A 22470-nucleotide genomic window follows, 5' to 3' on the forward strand; every position below is an offset into this window, starting at 1 on the left:
GAATATGAACGTGGTTTTGCGCAGCTCGTCAGTGAACAACGGCTCTGTGTAGTAAATGCTGCTCAATGTGAAAGCACGCACGTGATGGAGATTTACCGCTGATTACAGAACCGGCTTTTCTGACAAGATGCGCGTTAAATATCGCATGCGATTTATCGTGCAGCCCTACATCATACAATTTAAAAAAGACACCTGACGAAAAACTTGATAAATTTCTGGACTTTTATAAGGAAACAGCCAAGCGAACAAAACTACATAAATGGTACAATATATAAATGAAATGTGCAATGTTTTTTTATATATATTTTTTTTAACATGATTCCCAATTATTTATATTCACGATTTGTAGTATTTGTACCGGCTTTACATTTTTATTTCAATGTTGTAATTAGCAATTCATTTAATTTGATCTTTGAAGCAGATTTGTTATGTGACAGCATTAATTAAAGTTTCTTAAGGGCCAAGATCAAGTTATCTGCATCTCCTGCGCTCCTTCAAGCCACTCCCATAATATCTGTAATCACTCAAATTAATGCATGGCTCAATTTAACTGTACAGTATGTGCGTAAGACTCCAATACAATTATAAAGTTATTATTTTATCATGAATAAATCTTTCAGCGAGTAAAACTGGCTGTCTATAGTATTATAGACTACACAACATTATTATATTATTTTTAAATTACTGTCCCTGGATCAGTAGGGTACTCTTCTAATAAAGTAGCAGTGGCTGGGGACAGATTTTAAGTATCAATTCTGCTTTAAAAGATGCAATCTAATCGTGTTTACATGAAATAAGCCTGCTCTCGAGCAGGTTTAAGCTTACGGACCTGTTGCTATGACAGCAACTCTGGGATGAGCTTCGAAGAACCAACCAATCGAAGATCATGCCAAATTGTCAAATATCAAATCCAGCTAACGGAGTTAGCGACATATGAAGAACGGGCCCCTAGTTTTCTACATCAGCGCCATTTGATCTGTTTATAACAGAGATTTCTGTGCAGAATCTGAATGCTTCTCACTGGATCTCGCAGCACTGTGCAGTAACAGTGTCGTGAAATCAACTTTGGTTCCCGCGTAAAGTTGTTCTAAGCTCGGACAAGTTTGTTTGCGTCGAGGTCCGAGCTGATAAACGGACTGCGCTGCGCAGCTCAAACGAGTAGCGGGATTTTGTTACGCTTTTGTTTCGTTTGCCGTTTGATGTTTCTCATTTGCAACAGAAATGGCATGGCTCTCGAGCAGGTTTAAGCTTACGGACCTGTTGCTATGACAGCAACTCTGGGATGAGCTTCGAAGAACCAACCAATCGAAGATCATGCCAAATCGTCAAATATCAAATCCAGCTAACGGAGTTAGCGACATATGAAGAACGGGCCCCTAGTTTTCTACATCAGCGCCATTTGATCTGTTTATAACAGAGATTTCTGTGCAGAATCCGAATGCTTCTCACTAGATCTCGCAGCAATCTTTACTCATTTTGCGGCGAATTCAAACGCTTCTCACTGGATCTCGCAGCACTGTGCAGTAACAGTGTCGTGAAATCAACTTTGGTTCCCGCGTAAAGCTGTTCTAAGCTCGGACAAGTTTGTTTGCGTCGAGGTCCGAGCTGATAAACGGACTGCGCTGCGCAGCTCAAACGAGTAGCGGGATTTTGTTACGCTTTTGTTTCGTTTGCCGTTTGATGTTTCTCATTTGCAACAGAAATGGCATGTGAGTTGAACAACGAGGTGGTCGCGCCAGTGCGACCGCTCACAAAATTTACTTGCACCGGAAGAAAAAATGGTCGCAATCTGGAGCCCTGCTAGGCAAATTGGCCAGTAACTGGTTAATTTGACACTATGCAAACTATGTTGATTCGTGTTTTATTACAGGTTCATTGTTTTCTGTTTTTGCTTGCAAACTCTTCGGTTCCAGGTTCATTTGTTGTGGTTTCAATCTACTTGTGGATATGAGGCAAACACACACAGGCGATTCATGCATGCAGTTTCCCAGGAAATCCGTCCCGACAACTCTAAAATAATACTATTTATTATAGGCCCTCCATTGTTTTTTTAGGGTAAGGCAAAAACACAACTTCAGAAGATAGTGTGCTTGCTCATTATTAAATTTTATTCATTTCGGGGGTAAAAAAATTACATAGAGTAGCTTTAAGCAAAATAAACCCTTTTATGGTAGTGCAAAACCACCCTAAACATCTTGCCAGGGTGACAAAACAAAACAACTCACCGGAAAAGGAGGAAAAATCCATAGACTTCCAGGACGACACCTATAATCGGCCATCCAATGAGCACCACGAAAACACCTCCCAGAAAGAAACCGGTGGCTTTCATTTTATGCCGCTGGAAGAAGAACCTGAACGTCCGTTCCAGTCCGATAACAAATGAGAGACCTGCGACGAACAAGATCTGCAAACACAAAAAGACATTCAGGTTCAGTTCAAGCAGCATTTTAATTCCCTAACACGCCTGAGCGTTCATGTTTTACTCCATTCAAACAACTGTGTTAAAGCACACACTTACATTTCCTATGGCCAAGAGCGCTTTATCAAAGAACAGAATCATTCCAAAGAAGAGGAAAAACACGCCGAAGCCCGTCAGCCCCATCCCGATCTCTGTTAAAAACACAACAACAGCCTTTATTAGTGCTGCGTTATAAATACAGAGAGAGGCATGCAAATAAGTCATATATAAGATTAAGTACTTCAGTGTAAGTAAAAATATAGTACTCCTGTACAACTTTGCAATTGTTTTAGGCTTTTCTTCTTTCTAATGATTTAAAAGATTAAATAAAGATAAAGATTAAATAATAATATTAATAATAGGTACCATATGATTACCATATACCAGGGTATTTGCATAGTACTCCAAAGCACTTCAGAGAATACCATGGTAATATATCATAGATAGATAGATAGATTCAACATTAGATAGATAGATTCAACATTAGATAGATAGATGATAGATAGATAGATTCAACATTAGATAGATAGATTGATAGATAGATTCAACATTAGATAGATAGATTCAACATTAGATAGATAGATGATAGATAGATAGATTCAACATTAGATAGATAGATGATAGATAGATAGATAGATAGATTCAACATTAGATAGGTAGATAGATAGATAGATAGATTCAACATTAGATAGATAGTGTAAGATGGTTGTACTAATGATATAATCAAATGATCACCATATTTATATACTGCTCCAGGGTACATTACTATAATGGTGATGGTATTATCATGGTATCACAATTCTTCTAATATTAGATTACAGGGTTTTACTATAGTTGTGATTTGATTGTACTGTTAGAGGCCACGCCGTGTATCCTCATTCATTCCCATTCATCACTTCCTCAACATTTTCAGCTTTAAAGCAGTATTTGAAACATTTCTATCTAAACTAACAACATTAATGCAGAGCAGAGATACTGTAGAATTGACTTACTCTGTGAGTCCGTTAACGAAATCATGTTTGTGTTGTTTATCAGACGGTTTACTGACTGATGAGTAAAACTGTTCTGTGTGTGATCGCCACGACACCGGAAACACGTAGAGATACTTTAAACGTCCGAAATGACGCTGCGAAAAATTCAGATACTGTTTATTATTGTTATTATTTTCACTTGATTTTTATTTAGAGAGGTGAATGCTTTGCTTTGTCACAGTGACAAGGTGGTTTGTAAGTCAATACACAGTTCAGACAGCTAATATCTTTGAAGGTTTTAGTGTGCGTGCTGTGCACAGTTTACATATTTGCACCGAATATCAGATATGATAAGTGGTGTTGTGATAATAATATAGCATACTGCATAATGTTTCACATACTTCAGATGTAGTATACAGTATGTACTGCACAGTGTGTGTTTAGCAATACACTACTATTCCATTCCAGACATAGTCGTGCAGTTATGAACCTCAACAAGATGACTTATGTTACAGTCTTTGTGCTAAATCTAGAATCACAGGATAAGATGCATTTCTGACATTAATGGTTCAGCTTCAGGACAGACTTTTACTGGACATCAAGTGGGAATCTACAAAATTGTTTATTGTACAATGAATAAATAAAAATGTAATTGCTGTGTGTGATCGCCACGACACCGGAAACACGTAGAGATACTTTAAACGTCCGAAATGACGCTGCGAAAAATTCAGATACTGTTTATTATTGTTATTATTTTCACTTGATTTTTATTTAAAGGCTATTTTATTATTACTACTTCCTCTCGCAATCATGCTACTCTCACACGCAGATACTTGCTAAGTTTGTTAGTAGTTGTTTTTGGTCGTGTTTCTGGGAAATGTAGTTTTCAGTAACAGCCGCATGCATGCTGGATTAGAGCCAAAAAACTACAAATCCCAGCAGGCGCAGTGGGAAGCAGCAAGTCATGCCTGTAGCCGGGAGACTTGTTCATTGAAATATCACTAGTTCTTCACTTGTGCATGTCATGAACATTTAGATATTTAGTATTCACCATGCCAACATCCGGATTAATGTAAAGATGAAATAACGGTTGTGATTGCTTCATTTTAGGCTTTAACAATGAATACGTTGTTTGCGATCGCTTTGGTGTTTGTTGGTTGCTGCAGTAATGTTGTAGTATACAGTATGTACTGCACAGTGTGTGTTTAGCAATACACTACTATTCCATTCCAGACATAGTCGTGCAGTTATGAACCTCAACAAGATGACTTATGTTACAGTCTTTGTGCTAAATCTAGAATCACAGGATAAGATGCATTTCTGACATTAATGGTTCAGCTTCAGGACAGACTTTTACTGGACATCAAGTGGGAATCTACAAAATTGTTTATTGTACAATGAATAAATAAAAATGTAATTGTCATTAAAACACTGCAGTTTATACGTTTAATTAACATATATATAATTTGCAGAACCTCTCTGAATTAATATATTTATGTGTTGTAGACCCTGCTAATTTAAATCTTTATTCTGACTTTTTTTTTTTTTACTTTATTCCAATTTTAATTTAAGTAATTAAATAATAATAACGAAATTAAGTAATTAAATAATAATAATTAAGTCAATAATTTAACTACACATTGGCATGTTTGCCATCCTCTGATGTCATTTTAAAGTGTTTTTATTTTGAAATATTTTTAATTTTTAAATTATTTGATTTAATTAATAATGTGCTTGAGTAACTTACAAACACCCTGGGTATGGTAAAACTAATCGGTGCAAGATTATCCTATTCAAATCAATGTGATAAAACAATTCTGTATATATATATATATATATATATATATGCATTACATAATTTTTTTAATTCAGTATTGTTTTCCCTCATGCCTATGAGTATCTCATGACTTTTGATGCGTTTCCCCTTTGCAGTAACTATGTGATCATGGTGACCATGTTCTTTACCGTCAGCGTGATCAATAACTACGCCCTGAACTTTAACATCGCCATGCCCCTGCACATGATCTTCAGATCAGTGAGTATCATTCATTTCATTCATTCATTGCTTTCAAAACTGTGCCTTACTGATCTCTGTAACTTCTCATTTCGATCACAGGGATCTTTAATAGCAAACATGATCCTCGGTATTATCATCTTGAAGAAAAGGTATGCTGAAGATATGCACAAAATCCTTACTTAACTCTTTTTTTGCATATTATTCAGTCAGGTTATTACTTTCAGATATTCGGCGAGTAAATATCTCTCCATCGTGCTGGTGTCTTTGGGCATTTTCATTTGCACTATTATGTCGGCCAAACAAGTGGTGAGTCACTTTAGGCTGGATCACAAAATACTGTATTAGTAGTTGTTTCGTATTAACAGGCATAATGTATTTGCATTTCAATGCTTTTATCTGCATCTAATATGTCAGGTTTGATATTTATGTAGAATGTTGAGAAAGGGGCCACAGAGGAAGATGTTTTTTATGCCTTCATGCATTGGATTCTGGGTAATATTCTCATTACACATTCACACTGTATAGTATATACTACCATTTAAAACATTAATATGTGAAACTGCATTAGTAACAATAAGCATTTAAAATGGTTGCATGCTACATTATTAGTAGTATGTAGTATACACTACTGTTCAAAAGTTTGAGTAACTTCTATTCAGCAAGGATGCATTCAATTGATCAAAAGTGATAGTAAAGACATTTATAATGTTACAAGAGATTTCTATTTCAAATAAATGCTGTACTTTTGAACTTTCTATTCATCAAAGAATTGTTAAAAACAAATTATAAAACGGATGGTTCCGGTCCTTGATTCTGATTGGTTCAATGTGCAGCTGTAAAAAATTTCAAAAAAAATAAGCTGTTATAAATTCACTGTAAATCATGGGTTCTTGGGGCTTATTGGTTTATTTGAATTACTTACTAGAAATTATAAAACGGATGGTTCCGGTCCTTGATTCTGATTGGCTGAGCCACGTTCGAAGCTGTGGTACGACGCGAAGCGGAGGCTTATTGCTTTAACGTATCACAGTTTATACTCCGATATGAAGCAGCACAACTGTTTTCAACATTGATGATAATCCAAGGGCGTAGAATTAAGTAGGGACGCACGGGATATGTCCTACCAAAATCCAGCAACTACTAAATTGTCCCTCAATCAAACAATTAAATGTCAGTTGTCTGCTGTTATGTCCCCACCCATGCCAAAATCAAACCCACGCCCTTGTAATAATAATAAATGTTTCTTCAGCAGCAAATCAGCATATTAGAATGATTTCTGAAGGATCATGTGACACTGAAGACTGGAGTAATGATGCTGAAAATTCAGCTTTGATCACAGGAATAAATTATATTTTACAATATAGTAAAACAGAAAGGAGTTATTTGAAATAGTAATAATATTTCCTATTATTAGTGTTTTTATGGTATTTTGGATCAAATAAATACAAATTTTATGAGCATAAGAAAAATATCAAACTTTTGAACGATTGTGTACATATTGCATACTGCTAAAATAGTTTTAGTAGTGTGTTAGTATGCAATTCCGAAGACATTTACTGAGTATATGTGGTTATTTATATCATTCTGAACTTTATTTTTCAGTCACATAAGCATGATATTCAGTTGCATTAATGCTGTTGTGTTTCAGGGATTGCCATGCTGACGTTCGCCTTGCTGATGTCTGCAAGAATGGGCATTTTTCAGGAAACTGAAGTATGGTAAACACTCCAAGGAGGCTTTGTTTTACAATGTGAGTCCCTAACCGTACGTATGATGCTGTATTCTAGTGTGCAACATTTTGTCATATATGAGTATGTAGGATTGAGTGGGATTTTTCTGCCTTTTTTCAGCACTGTCTGCCTTTACCAGGATTCCTCCTGCTGTCAACAGACATCTACAGACACGCCGTACTCTTCAGCCAGAGCTGTGAGTATGCTTCTGATGGGACCAATGTAGTAAATTAGTCATCTCCACTCAAACGTTTGGGGTCTTTAAGGTTTTTAAAATGTTTTTTAAAGAATGCTTACCATGGCTGCATTTATTTGATCAAAAATATGGTAAAAACAGGAAAATATTATTGCAATTTAAAATAACTGTTTTCTGTGGAAGCTCATTTCTGCCACAGGATAAAAAACAAAAAGTATTAAAGGGGTCATATGATGCGATTTCATTTTTTCCTTTCTCTTTAGAGTGTTACAAGCTCTTGGTGCATAAAGAAGATCTGTAAAGTTGCAAAGACTAAAGTCTCAAATCCAAAGAGATATTCTTTATAAAAGTTAAGAGTTAGCCACACCTACCTAAAACGGCTCGTTCGAACACGCCCCCACATACCTACCTCACTATGTGGGAAGATTTGCTGAGCTTTGTAAAAATCGACGCGTTTCAAAAAGGCGGGGCATAGAGGAGAAACAATAATGTACAGTATGTGGAAAATAATGTGTTTTTTTAACTTTAAACCGCATAAACACATTTCATTACACCAAATACACAAAATAATGTTCTTTTTAGCAGCATCATATGACCCCTTTAAAAAATGTTGTTTTTTTTAAATTCCATGTCAGAAACGGGCTTCAATAATATTTATTTAAAATCTAATTAATTCCTGTGATCAAAGCTGAATTTTCAGCATCATTACTGCAGTCTTCAGTGTCACGTGATCCTTCAGAAATCATTCTACTCTGCTTTTTCAGGTTTAAGACAGTTAGGGTAGGTCTAAAAACTCCCGTCTCATTTTCTCCTCCAATCTCAAAATCGTCCTACATCGCTGCAGAAGTACTGACCCAGTGTTTACAAAGTGAACATGCAAAGAAGGTCAAACGCCCTTTACAAAAAAACGGCAAAACAACGATGTAAGGACGATTTAGGACGATTTTGAAGTTGATAGAGAAAATGAGATGGGAGTTTTTAGACATACCCTAACTGTCATGAACCAGAAAAAACTGAGTTCATGCAGAGCTAGACAAGACCAGCGTTTGAGGTTAAAAAGTATATAAATTGTAATTTTTTTTTTTAGAAAATAACCGATCGTTTTGCTAGATAAGACCCTTCTTCCTCGGCTGGGATCGTTTAGAGCCCTTTGAAGCTGCATTTAAACTGCATTTTGGAAGTTCAAACTCGGGGGCACCATAGAAGTCCATTATATGGAGAGAAATCCTGAAATGTTTTGCTCAAAAAAAATATTTCTTTACGACTGAAAAAAGAAAGACATGAACATCTTGGATGACAAGGGGGTGAGTACATGATCTGTACATTTTTGTTCTGGAAGTGAACTACTCCTTTAAGAAACATTTCTGATTAATATCAATGTAGAAAACACTTGTGCTGCTTCATATTCTTGTGGAAACAATGATACAGATCATTTTTTGATGAATAGAAAGTTTATTTGAAGTAGAAATCGCTTATCACTTCCTCATTGAATGTACGTACTGATTTCTTTCAAAACCCCAAATGTTTGAATGGTGTATATAAGCCTTAAAAAGTTTTAGTTTGTTTGGCGTTTATTTTGAAATGACAAACCGTGACTTTCTCTCAAAGCTCCAGTGGAAATCCCTGTGATTGGTCAGTCTGTGCCAGTCATGTGGTTATACCTACTGATGAATGTCATCACCCAGTATCCTTTCATTTTTGTCATCCTTATGGCCTTTTATTGGACAGAGCTGTAGAAAGGCATGCTAAGAAATCTGTCTACAGTCAGTATATTTCATCCTTAGCCAGATATCTCAAGATACGTGTGCATCCGCGGCGTGTTCATTCTGACCACGGAGTGCGCATCGCTCACGGTTACACTGGTGGTGACGATTCGCAAATTCCTCAGTCTCATTATTTCCATCCTGTACTTCCATAATCCCTTCGCAGCCTGGCACTGGGTCGGCACGGCCGTGGTGTTCCTGGGAACGCTGCTCTACACGGAAGTGTGGTCCAGCATTCGTGCGGCAATGAAAGGAGAGAAAGCTGACAAGAAGGAAGAGTAAATTATGGAAGCCCATTTACGCCACAGAATACAAAAATGAAATAGGTAATTGCGACTCTTTAATCTCACAATTCTGAGTTTATCTCTCTCAATTATGACTCTTTTGTCAGAATTGTGAGATATATACTCATAATTTTGAGATATAAACTCAGAATTGCAAGCAAGTCAGAAAAGTTAAAATTGTGAGATAAAAATTGCAATTGCCTTTTAATTTTTTTTTTAATTCCGTGGTGGAAAGAAGCTTAAATTGTAAAGGAAATGTAATACCTCTTTAGCTTTGAGCGAGTGTGTTTTGTTGGTGTGTGTCCCATCACTATTCAATTTTAAGTTATTCACTGTGGATGGATGAGCGCTTGAGGTACATTTGGGCCAATTTTATGAGCTGCTTTTGAGCCAGGTGTGTGTAAGTTTGTTAGAGCGTTTGCCTGTAGGATTTTACAATGTGTGACCTGTTTTCAGTATCTAGGTCTGTTTTTGCAGAAATTTTATTATTCCTTATTTATTCCTGGCACCATGTTTACTTCATATCTACTTCTTCGAACATTAAAACTAACATAATGGTCAATTTTTGCTAGTTTTGTTAGCATGTTCAGGACTTGCAGCTATTTTTCATAAGTGTTAATGTTCACTACAAGTTAGTGGTATTTATTTCTTTTCCATTTTTAAACACAGCCGGTTTTAGTAAGTCAGTAAATATGTTGGCCCACTTACATGTGTCTTTATTCAGGTGATATAATAAAGTAAGACAGACTACGAACGATAATGCATAAGCATTTTAAGTTGTAGTCACACAGTATATAACATATTTGACTTTTTGTAGTCACCTTCTACTAACGTTTCAGGGTGAGCTAAAGCAATACTGTAGAAAACAACTGCCAATATTGTCGAAAATATCTACACTTATGTTCATGAGGCTAGAATTTGTAATTTGGCATGGATTTGTGTAAGATGTTTTATTTTTTTATCAGCTAACACAAACTGAGACCTCATAAACTGAAGGAAATCACGTCTTTTGTGCAGTTCTTTCAATCTCATCTGCATTTTCTGTGCACCTAATGTGTGGACTATTCATTCCAACTTCATAATTTCTTGGATTAATCAATTTCTCTTGATGTTCTTTTAATTTTATGGTCTTTATTGGCATTAAAAGTATGGTCTTGTGTCTGACGGATTGATAAAACCCTGGGTTTTTCTACAGGTAATGTATTATTTGTCACTCGTGTAGAATTCATAAATTCACACAGTACAAAAATTAAATAACCATATTTTCCCACCAAAATACAATAATTAATACCGTTATTGTTAGTATTGTAAAATCATAATAATAATAATAATTTAATGAGATTGCATTCAAAAAAGTGAGTTTTCAAGTGTACGTTTACATTTTTAGGCAGAACAATGTTTTAAATCATAATAATAATAATTTAATGAGATTGCATTCAAAAAAGTGAGTTTTCAAGTGTACGTTTACATTTTTAGGCAGAACAATGTTTTAACATTTTGAACAATAATGAATAATAATAACAACACGCCATTATTAATATAGTATTAGTCACGCCCCCAGACATATAGTATCATGAACAGCACAGAATGTCCACTTGCTTATAAACTTAAATAAGCTTATATGCTCCTAGATATGTTGACAGAGTTGTGAACATTCATTAGCTGAAAACCATATTTTCCACCAAAATACAATGTGTTAATACTTAAAATTGATAATAAGTTCAATGAGATTGTTCAAAAAGAGTACGCTTTCAAATATTATTTACATTTTTTTTAGCGCAGTACTTTTTTTTCTTTTTTTTTTACATTTTGAATAATAATCGCCTCATGTATTATTAATGTCTCATATTAGCCACACCCCCAAATATTTTGAACAGCACAGAATGTCCACTTGCTTATGAACTTAAATAAGCTTATATGCTCCTAGATATGTTGACAGAGTTGTGAACATTCATTAGCTGAAAACCATATTTTCCACCAAAATACAATGTGTTAATACTTAAAATTGATAAGTTCAATGAGATTGTTCAAAAAGAGTAAGCTTTCAAATATTATTTACATTTTTTTTAGCGCAGTACTTTTTTTTCTTTTTTTTTTACATTTTGAATAATAATCGCCTCATGTATTATTAATGTATCATATTAGCCACACCCCCAAATATTTAATATCACGAAAAAGCACATAATATCCATTTCAAATACTTATAAACGTGAATAAAGCGTGTGTGCTCCCAGATATATGAACAAATAGGATTTATTGATAATTATAAACATTTATTAGCTGACAGAAATGAATCGCTGGAGGTTTAAATGAACGCCGAGTGAAATGTGGAATGAAATTCCTCTGGGCGTGAGAGTGGGAGGGGCTGAGCTAAACACGAGCTTTTAGGCTTTAGATGTCGAAGCCCATACTACTGAACATCCCAGTCCTTAAGAAAAATCAGCTTTTCTGTTTATTTGCAATAAATATTGCGTTAAGCTGTATAGATATAGACCGTCGAAGTGATGGGGGGCAGTGGCAGCTCGCGCCACGTTTCCTTCGACCCTGCCTGTGATGAGGAGGGGGTTACATTCGTGAAGGGCATTCGGGTAAGTGTACTAGATAACGATAAACTTATGCAAAAGTAGTTTCCTTTGTTGAGTAATTTTAACTATATTATCTATGTCGTTGTTTATTATCTATGCGTGCTTAACAACATAAGTTTGTTGTAACGTACTTCCACTGCAAGAGCTTCAGTGGTTCGGTCTTTGAAATGAATTAATTAGAATATCGTGTAAATTGCAAGTTTGTGGAGATTTTAGGGGTGCAGAACAAAATGTCCTGCAGGGCATATAGCTTATGTTAAATATAGCCTACGTACAGGTCATGCATGTTGACCTACTGCATACTAAACATACATACTGCACTTAGACATGACGGGTTAACTTTTACATTACATATAGCTTTCAAAATCAACTGTACTTGAAGTATATATTTGTGACCGTATGTCCCTACACCAACCTCATAGTACTAAATCTTATAATGGTACAACCACAGTACTTTACAAAAAAAAAAAAAAGCATGGTACCGTACAACCAGATTTTGATGGAATTTTACTATGGTAATACCATGTTTTTGGGTGTGTCCCATAATAATACCATTGTACATGAATTTGGTTCCCATTCCATGGTATATATCAGTGTGCAGTGGTACAGTATTCCCATCTTCTGAACAATAGTATTGCTGCAGTAGTCTCTTTCTAATTAATGTACTTTCAGCTATTTCCCAGATTATTTGCGATCACTTGAAAAAATATTGCATGAAAAGAAAGCAATATTGTCTAATGAAGATTCATGCATCCCAGGTCAGTCAAATTGCATTGCAAATTTGAAAAAAGATCAGTAAATGTATTCATTTTGGGCTACAATAATCTGGAAAAAAAAGTTAGTTGAGTTTCCAGTGTGACCGTCAAACACAAACTTGTAGGTGATGGAAAAATGTTCTCAGTTTTCATCATAAAAAAAACCCCACATGAAAAAATAATATAGTAATTTATAGTAAATACTATAGTGTTTTTGAACCATACTATTAGGGCTGCACAATTAATCGGAATTTCTAATCGCGATTACAATTATGGATGCCACAATTACGTAATCGTTCAAAGCGGCAATTAATCGTTCAAAGTCCACTTATGTTATTCTGCACGCTTAAGATATGTTTTTTTCTTTCTACATGTTATCTTAAGGGTTTTTCCATTGTTTTAAGGGTATATTATACTACAATACACTACAGTTTACTCTAGTAAAAACTAAAGTATACTACAGTATTTATTACAGTTCACTATAGTCAATACTACAGTATGCTGTAGCATTCATTATCAAAGTGTTGTAAATACTATACTATATACAGTATACACTTTACTATAGTAAGGTTCAGAAACACTATAGTATTTACTATAAATTACTATAGTATTTTTTCATACTTTGCATATTGTAAAAAACTAGTAATATCAACAAGTATATCAATGCCATTTCTCATCTGATGATAAACAGCTTTCACAAAGAGTGATTGATCGTATGAAGGAGTCTCCACCTGTGGTTCACCCGCAAGCTTCACCCAAATCCTCTACCCAGTCAACAGCTCCTGTAGCTCCTCCGGTCGAGCGATGGGTTCCAGGTGAACATCGTGTACCCATAATCCCTCATCCTCCCTCATATGCCAGTACTTTGGTTCCTCCTCCTGTTTCAGAGCCAATAACACCTTTAGTAACTGGGACTGAGGAAACATCTGCACCACCTTCGAATGTAGAGTCACCTGAGAGTCTTCCAAATCCTCCGCCTACAGGTGATGAGCATGTAGCTATACTTGTACCTGACCCTCAACCTGCTGTGCTGCCTGCTGAACCCATAAATGCTCCTTCACCAGTGTCAAGTGAACCAATAACTGCTTCTCCACGAGTGGAACCCGGTGTTGAACCCCTAACACCACCTCCTGCCATAACCTCGACGACTGAACCTGTAGCCATTCCTCCTTCACCAACCACAGACCCACTTACTGAACCTGTAACACCTATAGAGTCCTCGGTTGAACCTGTAACACCTATAGAGTCCACGGTTGAACCTGTAACACCTATAGAGTCCTCGGTTGAACCTGTAACACCTATAGAGTCCACGGTTGAACCTGTAACACCTATAGAGTCCTCGGTTGAACCTGTAACACCTATAGAGTCCTCGGTTGAACCTGTAACACCTATAGAGTCCTCGGTTGAACCTGTAACACCTATAGAGTCCTCGGTTGAACCTGTAACACCTATAGAGTCCTCGGTTGAACCTGTAACACCTATAGAGTCCTCGGTTGAACCTGTAACACCTATAGAGTCCTCGGTTGAACCTGTAACACCTATAGAGTCCTCGGTTGAACCTGTAACACCTATAGAGTCCTCGGTTGAACCTGTAACACCTATAGAGTCCTCGGTTGAACCTGTAACACCTATAGAGTCCTCGGTTGAACCTGTAACACCTATAGAGTCCTCGGTTGAACCTGTAACACCTATAGAGTCCTCGGTTGAACCTGTAACACCTATAGAGTCCTCGGTTGAACCTGTAACACCTATAGAGTCCTCGGTTGAACCTGTAACACCTATAGAGTCCTCTGTTGAACCTGTAATTGTATCTGCTGAAGTTCGTGTTCCATATGCTGAACCGATTGAACCTATAGAAACTCCATCATCTCTTACTTTAGCTGCTCAGCCAACATCTGGTGAGTCCATGGACTTACCTGTTGAACCTGAGGTTTCAACCTCCCCAATCTCCAGACCTGCTCCCATTCAGTCTGACTTGGAGGAGTCTGCTGTTTCGCAATCTGGGTCTGCTTCATCTGTGGTTTTGCCTGATGAAATGCCATGCAAGATGCAAATGGGTCCAATTTCCACTGGAGATCCTGCAGTTCCTTGTGTTCACCTGGTTGAGGAACCTGTTGCGCCACAACTCGAGGTCTTTCCACTGCAAACACATGTTGGTAAGTTCATAATCTGGCTCATTAGTCTTACCAAAGTCTCTCTGGTTAATTTTTGACTGATTGACCTGCAAAGTCTCCAGTTGTGTCTCAGGATTTTGTACAAATGCTTGTTGAACACAATCTTGAAATTGCAATAAAATGGAAGAAGCAACAGATCTTTTCTGTAAGTGTTTCTGTAAACTGTATTGTCGCATAACTCTCTATATAAAGTTGGATATTGGATAACTTTACCTGCATATATAGAGTGCATTCATGTAAAGTGATGTATAGCACGTCTCAACTGCTTGATTGCTTGTATCATCACAAAATGTAAATTATATTATCGCCCAGCTCTAATCTGCTAAATGCATCACATTTCATCACATTTTAAAATAATCCGTATTGTTAAAACTAATATTTAATTATTTTTTAAAAGAATGGAACATGCATGGATTAATTGTTAGCAGCAATAATATCTTTAACATGCATTTAAAAAATAAATGGGTTGAATTTTCATTTAATGTTGACTTTAACTTCTCAGAAACTTGATTGTGTTTTATAAATTAATGGAAGATCTCCATGCTAAAATATGATATTTCTTTTGTTTAGTGAATGAGGAAAAGCTCAAAAGGCAGCTCAGAGAAGATCTCCAGAAGCTCCTGAATGAGGAAATGAAGATGGCAGAGCATAACATGCGACAACTGTAAACACGTAACTGACGATGAAGATCTCTCAACAAAATACCCAAGAATGTAGTGAGTTTTGGCATCTAAACAGCATTTACTGTGTTTTCATAAGGCTGGAGGAAGAGAAAGCTAAAGCGAAGGCCCAGGCTCAAGCTGCAGCCCGACTCCAGATTCAGGATGAGGTCCAGAAGCTTCTGGAAGAGGAGAAGGCATCCTATCAACAGACTCTAGCAGATGCCATTAGGATGGAGCAGTTGAACGTTCAGGATGAGCGTCTCATAACTCAGTATTATGTAAGTCAGCTTCTGCGCACAGTTGTGTGTTGTTTGTGTATGTGCATCTGAGTATACACGTTTCTTACCGTTTGAGCAGCTTCTTTTGTTTCTGTGCAATTGTTTTGCAAAGCCCTCATAACAAAAATATGCTGGTGCAATACTGTCAAAATGCTAAGGATTAATAGAAAAACACATTTAAAAACAAACAAATACTAGTAGTAATGTCAAAAACACACAATAAAATTGCTAAATCTTTACCTAAATTAAAAAAAGAAATTATTGGAAAATATAAAATAGAAATTGTAATATAACACTAGTAACAATGTAAAAAAAAAACATAATAAAATTGCTAAAACTTTACCTAAATTAAAAAAACAGTTGTGTCTCAGGATTTTGTACAAATGCTTGTTGAACACAATCTTGAAATTGCAATAAAATGGAAGAAGCAACAGATCTTTTCTGTAAGTGTTTCTGTAAACTGTATTGTCGCATAACTCTCTATATAAAGTTGGATATTGATTGGATAACCCTGCATATATAGAGTGCATTCATGTAAAGTGATGTATAGCACGTCTCAACTGCTTGATTGCTTGTATCATCACAAAATGTAAATTATATTATCGCCCAGCTCTAATCTGCTAAATGCAACTATAAGGCATGAAGATATTAAGATATTATAAACAATAACATCATGATTTTCATCACATTTTAAAATAATCCGTATTGTTAAAACTAATATTTAATTATTTTTTAAAAGAATGGAACATGCATGGATTAATTGTTAGCAGCAATAATATCTTTAACATGCATTTAAAAAATAAATGGGTTGAATTTTCATTTAATGTTGACTTTAACTTCTCAGAAACTTGATTGTGTTTTATAAATTAATGGAAGATCTCCATGCTAAAATATGATATTTCTTTTGTTTAGTGAATGAGGAAAAGCTCAAAAGGCAGCTCAGAGAAGATCTCCAGAAGCTCCTGAATGAGGAAATGAAGATGGCAGAGCATAACATGCGACAACTGTAAACACGTAACTGACGATGAAGATCTCTCAACAAAATACCCAAGAATGTAGTGAGTTTTGGCATCTAAACAGCATTTACTGTGTTTTCATAAGGCTGGAGGAAGAGAAAGCTAAAGCGAAGGCCCAGGCTCAAGCTGCAGCCCGACTCCAGATTCAGGATGAGGTCCAGAAGCTTCTGGAAGAGGAGAAGGCATCCTATCAACAGACTCTAGCAGATGCCATTAGGATGGAGCAGTTGAACGTTCAGGATGAGCGTCTCATAACTCAGTATTATGTAAGTCAGCTTCTGCGCACAGTTGTGTGTTGTTTGTGTATGTGCATCTGAGTATACACGTTTCTTACCGTTTGAGCAGCTTCTTTTGTTTCTGTGCAATTGTTTTGCAAAGCCCTCATAACAAAAATATGCTGGTGCAATACTGTCAAAATGCTAAGGATTAATAGAAAAACACATTTAAAAACAAACAAATACTAGTAGTAATGTCAAAAACACACAATAAAATTGCTAAAACTTTACCTAAATTAAAAAATAACAATGTTAAAAAAAAACATAATAAAATTGCTAAAACTTTACCTAAATTTAAAAAAAAATTATTAGAAAATGTAAAATAGAAATTGTAATATAACACTAGTAACAATGTAAAAAACACACAATAAAATTGCTAAAACTTTACCTAAATTAAAACAAAATTGATTGTAAAATGTAAAATAGAAATTGTAATATAACACTTGTAACAATGTAAAAAAAAAATAATAATAAAATTGCTAAAACTTTACCTAAATTTAAAAAAAAATTTTATTGGAAAATGTAAAATAGAAATTGTAATATAACACTAGTAACAATGTAAAAAAAACATAATAAAATTGCTAAAACTTTACCTAAATTAAAAAAATAATTTATTGGAAAATTAAAATAGAAATTGTAATATAACACTAGTAATAATGTCAAAAACACAATAAAATTGCTAAAACTTTACCTAAATTAAAAAAAGAAATTATTGGAAAATATAAAATAGAAATTGTAATATAACACTAGTAATAATGCCAAAAACACACAATAAAATTGCTAAAACTTTACCTAAATTAAAAAAAGAAATGATAGGAAAATGTAAAATAGAAATTGTAATATAACACTAGTAACAATGTAAAAAAAACATAATAAAATTGCTAAAACTTTACCTAAATTAAAAAAAGAAATGATAGGAAAATGTAAAATAGAAATTGTAATATAACACTAGTAACAATGTAAAAAAAACATAATAAAATTGCTAAAAATTTACTTTAAAAAAAAGATTCTAATTATCAATAAAATCTTCAACAGTATCTAAATGATACTAAGATAACACTATTATCATGTGCAAAACAACATGTTATGTAACATTTTATCTGCATCCACCTCTAAATGTATCTGCATGTGTTGAATTTGCATATTGTGAATATCCAGATGTTAAAAATGCATGAATATAAATGGTATTGCTTTACTGCTTAACTGCACTGTCGCTTATTTCCTTTCCCTTTCTCTTTTCTTCCTTTATCTTGATCTGCTCATGTGTTTCAGTGGATGGAGAGGAAGGTAAGATGTTGAGGCTTCATTTTGCCAATCACTTGCTCGTTCACTTTTTTTAAGAGAAATTTGTGATCATTTCTATTCCAGCTAAATGTGAGTGAGTGAATGCTTAAATACAAGGTTAAATTAGTTCTGTTTAATATGCATTAATCTATCACACACATACAGCCTTTTCAGTAAATTTAACATAATTTGTGAGCAAAACCCTTTTGTATATTTATATCAAGAAATGCATGTGCCATTAAACTCTCTTTACTATAGTGTTCTATGGAAGATTTACAGGCTGATGCTTCACATGTTTTATCTTCCCATCAGGCTCAGAAGCTGGAGGAAAAGGAGAAAGATCTGGAAAATCAGGACGCTCTGTTTCGGGAGCAGATTTCCAAGATGCAGGAAAAGGCAAAATGATTCATCTGACCTTTCATATGCTCTTTGTGCCTTTTCCAGAGTGATATCACCACTTCATATGCAGTACAGGGTTATTATAGTTAACTAAAACTAAAGCCATTAAAAAAAAATCATTACTTGCAATAAAATCAACTTTATCTGAAATTAAATAACTTATTTGATCTTAAACTTATTTTATTTCAGGAAGGAGAAAGATCTGGAAAATCAGGACGCTCTGTTTCGGGAGCAGATTGCCAAGATGCAGGAAAAGGCAAAATGATCCATCTGACCTTTCATATGCTCTTTGTACCTTTTCCAGAGTGATATCACCACTTCATATGCAGTACAGGGTTATTATAGTTAACTAAAACTTTATCTGAAATTAAATAACTTATTTGATCTTAAACTTATTTTATTTCAGCTAGTTGCCAAGGTAACATTTCTCATTGTCATTTCGTTTAACTTGATTTACTAAAATAAAAAATAAAATGAAAATGAAATAAATATGAATAAAAGCTATATAGACATATTTAAAAATAATAAAAATGACAAAACAAGCAAATTTACTAAAACTTTTAACTGAAAGTAAAATTAAAACAGAAAATATACAAAATAAAAAATAATTCAAAATATTAATGAAACTATAGTATCTTTTAGGGATGCACGATATTGGATTTTTGCCGATATTTTTTAACTCATTTTGGCTGATACCGATACCGATATATTTCCTTTTTGGAAACAACACCAAGTCTCTCCTGTGCAGAAATTATAAGCAAAATATTTTTTATTTTGGTTTGTTTTTAACAAGTATTTGTTAGAATTAAATAAACAATAATGAAGGTTTTTGACAGTACACTGAAGCTTTGAAAATAACTATAAATAAACTATATATCAATCGCTTTGCATTTTTTTCCCCAGAAAGATGCGGTGTTAACCCTAACATTTTATTTTAAGATTTAACATTTGTAGATGGTATAAAGCAAAAGACTTGTAAAAATTCTGAAAATCTTTTAGCTTATGATTTTAAAAAAAATAAAACATATTACACATTAATGAATAAATCTGTATATATAAAATTATTTAATTTACAAGTGTCATGTTTGTGATTTTTTTCATGTAAGCTATAGCTTCTGACCTTTAAATCAAAACATACTCATTATTTTATGACATCAATTACTGCTTTATTTATTCAGAAACACAGTCTAAATGTTATTTGTGTAGGCTATTTTACGTTGAATTTAATTAGAAGTAGGCCAACAGCGCCCCCTACAGATTAAAACTCCTTACAGAGCGGGCATTAGGACCCGGATAAGGATGCGCTGCTGCTGCTGCTGCACGTGCTATTACTGTTTACTCTATCACACACCGAATGCCTCAATCTCTAGGTGCTTTCACAGATTAAATGCAACGATCAAAAGAGTGAATCTAATCATCATTCAGACAAAATTTTGCTTCAAGAATGAGCCACAATGCTGACATGATCTAATCGCTAGCACACCCTGAGCACATGTGAGTTAATGTATCCCTCTTATCGGCAAAACATATCGCCCGATATTTACATTAAAAGCCATTATTAGCCGATTCTGATATCAGTCCGATAATATCGTGCATCCCTAGTATCTTTTTGGTATAAAATAAAGTAAAATAACACTAATGCAGTATATTACACGTGTTGACGGTCTCTTTGTTGATGTGCAGATGGCTCAGTTCACAAAAGTTACTGCTGAAAATTACAAGAAAGGCTTAGAGGAAGCACACAACCGCTTCAGGTGAGTGTGCAAGATCAATAAATCAGTGTTTAGTTTTTCAAATGACATTTATCTAATTTCCAACTCTCTCTAGGCGATGCCAAATCAAACCAGTGTGTTCAGATCTGCAGAGTCAGATACTGAAGTGTTACGCTGAGAATAAAGGTCAAACTATGAGCTGTTCCAACATCGCATCACTGTACATTCAGTGTGTGGACCGTGCCAGACAGGTAAACCACACTGATAAGGCCACTTGGGTAGACATGACACGACTCATATTCAAAATAGCTATTTAAATACTGACTGAGAAAATGTTTATACAGTGCAACTTAGAGGACATCTTCAACTAAGACTTTAAAGGGGTCATATGATGCTGCTAAAAAGAACATTATTTGTTTTGAAAAAAGTAGTATTATTTTATATAATTACTATGAATTATTCACAAAAATGTCATTTCATTTTTTTCCAGGATAAAAAGCTGAGCACCGGAGGTTAGCTTACTGGACTGAACATCAGATCTGCAGTGTCATGGTGAAAGAAAAAAGGCCATCACTGCAAACACACACACATCTAAACCGATCCGATTAGTTTAATTGTTTATTACACATTTCAGCAGTTTTGAATATGCATTCTCTTGAATATGAGCCATTATTGGACCACTATGCAGAAATACCTCAACTAGTTTCAGACTCTTGTAACTGTGAACTCCTAAGCTAAATGGTTTCAGGTGATATTGAGTGCTTTGTTTGTGTGTGGAGACATAGTGATATCTTCTGTGCTCCTTCTTGTTTTAAAACAGTGCATGGCCAACAAGTACAAAGCGATGCACAATCTGGAAGCTGCTGTCTGATGACATGTTTTTGCATAGTAAAAAGTTTGTGCCTTTTCCTTTGATACCTAATTTTATGGGTATTTTGGATAAATGTGATTGAAATCCAAGCTCTGCTGCTAAAAGCCGATCAAATGTGTAAAATTGGTATTAAAGGAATAGTTCACCCCAAAATAAAAATTTGCTGAAAAATGCACGCACCTTCAGGTCATCCAAGATGTAGATGAGTTTGTTTCTTCGTCAGATTTGGAGAAATGTAGCATTGCATCACTTGCTCACCAGTGGATGCTCTGCAGTGAATGGGTGCCGTCAGAATGAGAGTCCAAACAGCTGATAAAAACGTCACAATAATCCACACCAAAGACTTGCAAAGTAAAAAGCTGCATGTTTGTAAGAAACAAATCCATCATTAAGGAGTTTTGAAAAAGTCAGGAGAGAAATATGCAAAGATCGAAAACTGTTCTAAACAAATATACCGGTGGATTTTGATGTGAGACAACAATAGGGAATGGACTTTTTCAGTGGTGGAAGTGTTATTATGGATTATGGACTTGTATTTTGTCCAGAAGGTTTACAGGTGAAACCTTAACAAATTGTTTTTTCTTTTCACTTTAAAAAATGGACTAGAGTGGTGTGGATTACTTGTGGATTATTGTGATGTTTTTATCAGCTTTTTGAACTTTCATTCTGACGGCACCCATTCACTGCAGAGGATCCATTGCTGAGCAAGTGAAAATTTCTCCAAATCTGTTCAGATGAAAAAGTCCCTGAATGAGTGAAATGATGAAAACCTAGGTTCTAGGTATCTAGGTTCTTTGTTGTGTAACTTTAAATAACATGTTTCCACTAGATGGCGCTGTAGTCCACAGTCTGTGACTAGATACTGAACGTTATTCTAATATTCTTGGTGTATTGTGGAACCACCAGGCTGGTCTAGAAGGTTAAAAGGACGACCAACCCTCTCAGTAATGCCATTTTCCCAAGCCTCTGATCAGCAAAATATCAATACAAACAAACAGGAGCAGTTGTAAAATGAGCAGTGACCTTATATTATCCAGCTG

At 35.0% G+C, this 22470-nt stretch overlaps 2 protein-coding genes and 1 pseudogene across 3 annotated transcripts in view; 2 read left to right on the forward strand and 1 right to left on the reverse strand.

Annotated features, from left to right (window-relative positions):
* The window catches only part of LOC107732285 (vesicle transport protein GOT1B), a 6650-nt gene extending 3018 nt beyond the window's left edge, over positions 1-3632 (reverse strand). For both annotated transcript variants that reach the window (XM_016543559.1, XM_016543560.1), the window contains exons 1-3: positions 3451-3632; positions 2519-2610; positions 2226-2404 (exon numbers count right to left, since the gene is read on the reverse strand). In XM_016543559.1, the coding sequence (XP_016399045.1) occupies positions 2226-2404; positions 2519-2610; positions 3451-3475 (296 nt within the window). In that variant the 5' untranslated portion in view covers positions 3476-3632. The remainder of the gene's footprint in view (positions 1-2225; positions 2405-2518; positions 2611-3450) is intronic.
* A 1700-nt stretch (positions 3633-5332) lies between these two features.
* LOC107732263 (UDP-xylose and UDP-N-acetylglucosamine transporter-like) lies at positions 5333-9453 on the forward strand (annotated as a pseudogene).
* Positions 9454-11923: 2470 nt separating this feature from the next.
* Positions 11924-21611, forward strand: LOC107732264 (calphotin-like). The gene is made up of 9 exons (XM_016543537.1): positions 11924-12007; positions 13451-14915; positions 15504-15597; positions 15693-15873; positions 18437-18451; positions 18761-18844; positions 20531-20601; positions 20675-20810; positions 21050-21611. Exons 1-9 carry the CDS (start codon positions 11924-11926, stop codon positions 21074-21076), a joined length of 2157 nt encoding a protein of 718 aa, XP_016399023.1. The 3' UTR covers positions 21077-21611.
* Positions 21612-22470: the final 859 nt, after the last annotated feature.

This window comes from Sinocyclocheilus rhinocerous, unplaced genomic scaffold, assembly GCF_001515625.1.
Source record: "Sinocyclocheilus rhinocerous isolate Xijiao unplaced genomic scaffold, SAMN03320098_v1.1 scaffold38, whole genome shotgun sequence".
NCBI lineage: Eukaryota > Metazoa > Chordata > Actinopteri > Cypriniformes > Cyprinidae > Sinocyclocheilus > Sinocyclocheilus rhinocerous.